Source organism: Chaetodon auriga, chromosome 20 (assembly GCF_051107435.1).
Source record: "Chaetodon auriga isolate fChaAug3 chromosome 20, fChaAug3.hap1, whole genome shotgun sequence".
NCBI lineage: Eukaryota > Metazoa > Chordata > Actinopteri > Chaetodontiformes > Chaetodontidae > Chaetodon > Chaetodon auriga.
Window position 1 is genome coordinate 13,115,244 of NC_135093.1, and position 7,001 is coordinate 13,122,244.

The window sequence follows — 7,001 nt, forward strand, 5'->3', positions numbered from 1 at the left end:
AAAATTATCAAGGTCTTACTTGCTTTTCTGGAGTTTAAATACCTAACTTTAATGGAAGATGTGAGATACAGTTGATAGCTCCAGGAAAAAGCTTGTTGATGTACCTTGAGTTAAATGTATTTATTTGATTATCTCTCCATTTCAAATAACTGTCTTCAAGGTCTGACCGACTTTTTTGCGTGGATCAAAAATGTGAGTATCCCAGCTGATCTATGAATCCAAATTTCCCTCACTCCCCTTGACAAATTATATTGAATTCAAACATCTCCTCCACAGTGGTGGTGAGTTACTTTGCTTATCAATGAATGCAGTCCACAAAAAGAATAAGACAAAATCTAAAAAAAAAAAAAAAAAATCTTCGAGAATTTATTTTTGCCTTCCCTGGTTCTAAATGCCATTTGCACATTTTCTATTTGTTGACATGCACTTCTCAGTTTTGTGTCTTCCTGCCCCCACCATCACCCTCTCTGCACCCAGTTGGGGGAGGCTGGATTATTGGAGAAACCAGAAAATGCATCTGTCTTCCCGAGAGTTCCACTGACAAACTATAGGGTAGGGGGTAGGCTGTGGCAGGCAAGTCTCCCAGCAGCTGATACCAGCTGCTCTATATATAGCCCCCGGGGCCTGGTCACTGCATTAGAGCACACAGCCTGAACGAACAAGCCACATGCTTTTAACTCTGTGGGAGTCAAAGTTTTGAACAAGAATTAGAATGAACAAGCCCAAAATTGTGAGACCAGAAGAGAGGTAAGAGACCAACACATGCTCTTTTACTAATCCCTTTGATTATAGTTTCACTTTTTAAATGAAAACTAGCGTTATCATTTATTTGATGCACAGCCCTAACAGTTTCTCTGTGTCCTAACAGCCAGCCAGCACAAGCGCTGTGGTTTGACAGAAAGAAATATGTCACAATAAACTTTGTTGTGCAGAAACCTAAAGATGTCCAGGTGGATATCCAGGCAGACAAAATGATTTTATGGTGAGTTTAAAGTGAAATCTCTTTCTTGCTCTCTATCTCTGTCATGTGTAAGAGTGCGCAACAGGGTTTGTGGGCGATCTTAGCCGCTATGTTCAGGGATTGAAATGACAATGACCAGCTGTCTGTGCTATAAAATGTTGCCAGTTGTGTATATTGTGTACTAAACTGTTCTCTCAACAACCTGTCCTGTCTTTACAACAGCTGCAAAAACAACACAGATGATGTGTTCTACAATGTGCTGCACTTCTTCGACAAAGTTCAAATCCATGTAAGTATCCAGCTTTTATGCATGATGAAACCAGCGGAAAATAACTCATTTCGTATGCCTAATGCTGAGATATACAGACAATGTGAAATGAAGACAGTTAAATATACTGGAAGTGTGTTTTTATCCTTTCAACTCTCTAAAAGGACTCCAGAGAAAGAGTCTATGAACGCACCATTAATGTCTTGCTGAGGAAGGTGAAGCCTGATTATGCGTGGCCTCGTCTCCAGAAGGATGAAGCTAGGGCAAGTCTTTCATTTTCATGAAAATTTTATTCTGCATGTTCTGATTCTATTTTTAAGATAGAGATTTGAATGGATCTATAGAAATGGTAAGGAACATGGGCTTGATACCTGATATCTGCAAGTTTAAATAGAAGTGTGTCTCAAACTACTAAACTGTAGACAAATAAAATGAACCCCACAAAACTGGATGAATATGAAGCAGTGTGCTGCTGAATAATATCTCAACTTCACTTGGCCAAAAACACTTTTTTACTTTTTTTTTTAATTGTTGTGTTTCCCCTCCTGTATGCAGCCCAGCTGGATTTCTGTGGACTTTGATAACTGGAGGGACTGGGAGCATGAAGAAGACGAGGGAAAGGAAGAGTATGATAGATACGTAGATGTGAGTACATGAGATCAACTCAAGTCTGAAAGTCTGAATATGTTCAAGAGGGTAGAGAACTGTGCATGTGCTTTGCAGTATTCATTATTTCTCCAAGGATGTGGATTCTGGTGTGTGTGTGTGTGTGAATGGTTATGAGTGTGTAAACGCTTGTCTTTCCTTTTTCAGATGATCCAAGAAATGTCTGCCAGCAATAAAGGAGCGGCACCAGATATGGGCGATCTTAGTGATGTAAGTGTAGAGTTATGGTAGTTTTGTTACTCCACGACACATACAGTGAATAATGACTAATTTAGTAACTTTTAGCTCACCCTCTGATCATAGTGCAAAGCTGTGATGTATTATTTTACTAGTCATTTAAATGCTGAAATGGACTTTCTTCCCCCTTCCCCTACAGTCTGACTGAGACTCACAGCTCCCTCTCTCCTGTGTTGGAGACCACGATTAATGTACTGCTCAGGATACTGGAGACCAGGCTTTGTGTGCAGGAGCTTGTATTGTCTGCTATGATATCGGCCAAGATACTGTTTTTACATAAGTGTATTTTCTGTTGGATTATTTAATGACATTTTATTGTCCACTGTACACTGATCATTGTCAATTTTAATAAAAATAAGTTGTATCAACCATGTTTTGTTTTTGTATTGAGAGATTTTTAAATTCAAGTCCGTTTAAAATGCTCACATGTCAGCAGATGATGAGTATTTTATGTAACAGCTGGTGATATGTAATGATGTTTTTAACCACTGGTTATTGTTTTGGATGGTGATGGTTGGATGTTTTATGTCATGTCATTTTATGTTGACTGTATTTTATTTGACAATAAGCAGGTTCTAGTACGTTTTAGCCTACATACTTACAGGGTATCATGCTCCTTTGATTCCCTTTCTTTTGAAACAATATTATTAAAAAAAAAAAAAAAAAAAAAAAAAAAAAAACCTAAATAAAAATGCATTAAATTAAAACGGGACAGGAAATATCACGTGTTAAAAGCCATTTCACAAAAAAAGCGAATCGAGCTAAAGTCGGTGTGATGAAGTTTGGTCAATGCAGCTAGCCGTACTTCACTGACGCTGACTCAATCAGTCACTTGTTTTACAGTAACTGTATCAGGTGCAGCTTTTTCCTGAAAAATACTCCAGAATGGCCTTTCAGTGTCAACGAGACTGCTATATGAAAGAGGTATGACTGTCTGAATCTGTTTCATCAGCAAAAACACCTGACGGAACTGTAGCTTCCATGCTTTGCTGAGGTGATTAGCATGGTTGCTAACTACAGTGGGAGCACAGAGAGAGCACGAGTTAACTGAGTAACCTACTGTAACCTAACGTCACTCCTCTTTGCTTTAGGACAGTGGTCATTTGTTAACGTTATATGTCGCTTATATATAATGTCGTGACAACGCAACACCTGCAGCTGCATGCCAGTTTTCGTGCTCAATATCATTTTTGTTTCATGGTTTTCCTTTCAGTTTGTTACCTCCGTAGTGTCCTGCTGCCCGGCGGAGCTCAAACAAGAAGTCAATGGGAAGAAGGAAACTCTCAAAGGCTTCAATGTCAAACTCCAAGACACCATCCTGTTTCCTGAGGGAGGCGGCCAGGTAAGATTAAAAAAAAATCATCCTCTATTAATGTTTCTACATCGAGCACGTCCTGAGTCAGTGGTCACTACAAATATACACCGATCAGGCATAATATTATGACCACTGACAGGTGAAGTGAATAGCACTGATTATCTCTTCATCATGGCACCTGTCAGTGGGTGGGATATATTAGGCATCAAGCGAACATTTTTTTCCTCAAAGTTGATGTGTTAGAAGCAGGAAAATGGGCAAGTGTAGGGATTTGAACGTGTTTGACAAGGGCCAAATTGTGATGGCTGGATGACTGGGTCAGAGCATCTCCAAAACTAAAGTTATAGTGGTGTGTACCTGGGCTGCAGTGGCCAATATCTATCAAAAGTGGTCCAAGGAAGGAACTGTGGTGAACCGGCGACAGGGTTTACCTTACCTGCCTAAGCATTGTTGCAGACCATGTACACCCTTCCATGGAAATGGTATCCCCTGATGGCTGTGACCTCTTTCAGCAGGATAATGCACCGTGCCACAAAACAACAGTTTTGTAGCACATCCCACAGCATCTGTGGGATGTGCTGGACAAACAAGTCCGATCCATGGAGGCCCTACCTCGCAACTTGCAGGACTTCAAGGATCTGCTGCTAATATCTTGGTGCCATCAGACACCACAGCACATCTTCAGAGGTCTTTGACAGGTCAGGCCTGTTTTGACAGCAAAAGGGGGACCAACACAATATTAGGCAGGTGGTGCCTGATCGGTGTATACCTACACATTCATGTCACTCACTTGGGAATTGTAAAGCCATACTTTATGATATTACTCTAATAATGTGCATGTTTGGTGTTGCCCTCCTTCAGCCAGATGACCACGGGCTGATTGGAGATGTCCCAGTTGTGAGGGTGACGAGGCAGGGGCCTGACGCTCTGCACTTTGTGAGCTCACCTCTGGAGGAAGGCCAGGAGGTTCAAGTGAAGGTGGACTGGGAGAGGAGGTTTGACCACATGCAGCAGCACTCAGGTGACGAACACTGAATGGAAAAGCTCAGGGACGGTGTGGAGTAACTCCTTCGCCACATCGATCCATGAATGCATGACTGTGATCATATATTATTATACACTCTTTCTTAACTTTGATTGTTTCTTCCTGACTCTTAGGTCAACACTTGATCACAGCTCTGGCAGATACTTTTTTCGGATACAAAACCACATCCTGGTACATCACCACTGCACATATTCCTGTTCCTGTAACCACAAAAACTTGTGTGTTTACCTCTGGAGTCCGTTTTTATGCTTCCCCTTTTTTTCAGGGAACTCGGGCGTCAGAGAAGCACCATTGAACTGGACACCCCGTCTGTGAAACCTGGCCAGCTCAAGGAACTGGAGGAAGCTGTAAATGACAAGATCAGAGCCCACATCCCTGTCACGGTTCAGCTTCTCTCTATAGATGATCCTGCTGTGGAAAAGGTGCATACACTGATATTATACTTACTGGTGCTAAAACCCAGTCCTCTTACTGTACGACCTAGGACTCAGAAGTCAAATCACTTAACTAGAGAAAGATTTTACACATACAGTGTTATATGTTACATGAGTTGTGTGTGTGTGTGTGTGTGTGTGTGTGTGTGTGTGTGTGAACCAGGTGAGGAGTCGGGGGCTTCCAGAGGACCATGCAGGGCCCATTCGGATCATTGATATCGAGGGCATTGATGCCAACATGTGCTGTGGAACCCACGTTTCTAACCTCAGTCACTTACAGGTTGAATTTCACACGCACATGCAGACACAACCTACATTTTAAAGACTTCTGAAGCTGTGAAAGTGTACATACTTTACACTTGTTTTATAGGATTATGTGTACCCTAAGTGCTTCTAATAAACTGCTAATTGTGCACATCATTTCTCTTTGTCTGAGTTTTAGGTGATAAAGCTTCTGGGAACTGAGAAAGGAAAGAAAAACAAAACCAACCTGATCTTCCTGGCAGGGAACAGGGTATTGAAGTATGCTGAGAAAAGCTACAGCACAGAGCGATCGCTGGTGTCTCTCCTGAAGTGAGTTTAAAGTCCGAATGATCAAAATTTCCCCAACATGAGTTCAACTCATGCACAAAGTTTGACGTGGAAAAACATCCTTGTCATCATTGAACAGAACTGGACCTGATGAGCACGTAGAGGCAGTTGACAAGTTGCAGAAGTCTGTGAAGCTACTACAGAAAGTAAGAACATTACATTTGGGATTTCCTCTGTTTTCTAATTTTGCTGCGTGCTTAAAGGTGCTTTACAAATAAAGTTTATTATTTATTATGGTTAGACTCCCTACTCATGCTGTTCTGTGTTTGAGAGCTGTAGATAAGCAATTCCTGCTGTTCGCCAGAAGAGGGCCCCATTTAGACAATGAGTCTTTCCATTTTGACAAGCACTGTATCATATATGTCTGCTGCTACATAATACATCACAGATACTCCCCCTAACCATCATGAAAATATCTTGGGCAGACTAACCTGAGCCTGCTACGAGACATGGCTGTCCTCATCGCTCAGAACTTTAAGAGCGGCCCCCAGAGAGGCAACTTCTTCAGCTTGCACAAGTAAGAGAAGGGCTCATTTGAAGGTGCAGCATGATACATTAAACATGTTGGAAAACCGTCAGCAGCAATGATCCAGATACCACGAAGGAGACCTGGAAATGATGTCTTTCTCTTTCTGCAGGAAGGAGGGCGATAATGAGTTCATGAATATTATCGCCAATGAACTAAACACCGAGGTAAGATTATAACCAACTGCTTAGTTCTTGATAATAGCCGTTGAATATTTCAGTTAAGCCCCCTTTTTGTCCGCTCTTAGGAAACGTTGGTTTTCCTGACTGTTGGAGAGGAGAAGGGGCCGGGCTTGTTTTTACTGGCTGGACCCAGTGGACCAGTGGCTGAGCTGGGACCACGGTAAGTGACGCCGCCACATATTTATTTAGCCACTACTTTAAAAACCTTAATGCAGGTCGTCACTGTATGCTTCTGTGTTCTCCAGGGTGTTAGAGATCCTCCAAGGGAAGGGGGCAGGAAAGAACGGACGTTTCCAAGGCAAAGCCAACAACCTGGCACAAAGAGGCGAGGTGGAGGCTTTGCTGCAGCAGCACTGCAAACATCTCGCATCAGAGGAAGAATAAACCCTGCAATGCTTCCATAGAAATCCATATTTTATATGATGGGAAGCTGTACTCAATTTGTGGTAAACACAAAATGATGTCTTAAAGCACATATACCAAGAAACTGCTAATTTCTGTTCAACTCATGCTGTATATATCTGAATGTTAAAGGTTTTTATTCATTTCAAACTAATCTGTTAAACCTTATGTTTTGTCATCAGCCGCCCATCAACAGTCTGTTTTACATTAACACGTAGAGGCTGCATTACGTGACCGGCTCAAGGGCCCCTCAGTGTACAATTTAGGCACAATGGAAAAATGCTTCATGAAGAAAATAAGTCTTTAAGCATCCTGCTGCTCACTCACTGCTGTTTCAGACACATTAAACATGCATTTTCCCCCACCGCTGAAAA

General features: G+C 41.8%; 2 protein-coding genes across 2 annotated transcripts; both read left to right on the forward strand.

Annotated features, from left to right (window-relative positions):
- The first annotated feature begins 667 nt into the window (after positions 1-667).
- ptges3l (prostaglandin E synthase 3 like) lies at positions 668-2,386 on the forward strand. The gene is made up of 7 exons (XM_076759690.1): positions 668-747; positions 869-982; positions 1,184-1,250; positions 1,394-1,492; positions 1,785-1,874; positions 2,043-2,105; positions 2,272-2,386. The coding sequence occupies exons 1-7, from the start codon at positions 713-715 to the stop codon at positions 2,278-2,280; spliced, it is 477 nt and encodes a 158-aa protein (XP_076615805.1). The 5' UTR covers positions 668-712; the 3' UTR covers positions 2,281-2,386.
- A 544-nt stretch (positions 2,387-2,930) lies between these two features.
- On the forward strand, positions 2,931-6,764 carry aarsd1 (alanyl-tRNA synthetase domain containing 1). The gene is made up of 12 exons (XM_076759688.1): positions 2,931-3,056; positions 3,346-3,474; positions 4,309-4,468; positions 4,606-4,663; positions 4,758-4,914; positions 5,090-5,206; positions 5,369-5,499; positions 5,597-5,663; positions 5,943-6,034; positions 6,156-6,210; positions 6,291-6,385; positions 6,471-6,764. Exons 1-12 carry the CDS (start codon positions 3,018-3,020, stop codon positions 6,607-6,609), a joined length of 1,239 nt encoding a protein of 412 aa, XP_076615803.1. The 5' UTR covers positions 2,931-3,017; the 3' UTR covers positions 6,610-6,764.
- The last annotated feature ends 237 nt before the right edge of the window (positions 6,765-7,001 follow it).

What these genes read in the sequence shown, in the direction of transcription:
- ptges3l (XM_076759690.1), top strand. Translation starts at nt 713, where the DNA reads ATGAACAAGCCCAAAATTGTGAGACCAGAAGAGAG. An exon ending in ATTGTGAGACCAGAAGAGAG is followed by an intron (nt 748 to 868) that starts GTAAGAGACCAA and finishes GTGTCCTAACAG; the next exon opens with CCAGCCAGCACAAGCGCTGT. An exon ending in TCCAGAAGGATGAAGCTAGG is followed by an intron (nt 1,493 to 1,784) that starts GCAAGTCTTTCA and finishes TCCTGTATGCAG; the next exon opens with CCCAGCTGGATTTCTGTGGA.
- aarsd1 (XM_076759688.1), top strand. Translation starts at nt 3,018, where the DNA reads ATGGCCTTTCAGTGTCAACGAGACTGCTATATGAAAGAG. An exon ending in CCACATGCAGCAGCACTCAG is followed by an intron (nt 4,469 to 4,605) that starts GTGACGAACACT and finishes CCTGACTCTTAG; the next exon opens with GTCAACACTTGATCACAGCT. An exon ending in GTGGCTGAGCTGGGACCACG is followed by an intron (nt 6,386 to 6,470) that starts GTAAGTGACGCC and finishes TGTGTTCTCCAG; the next exon opens with GGTGTTAGAGATCCTCCAAG.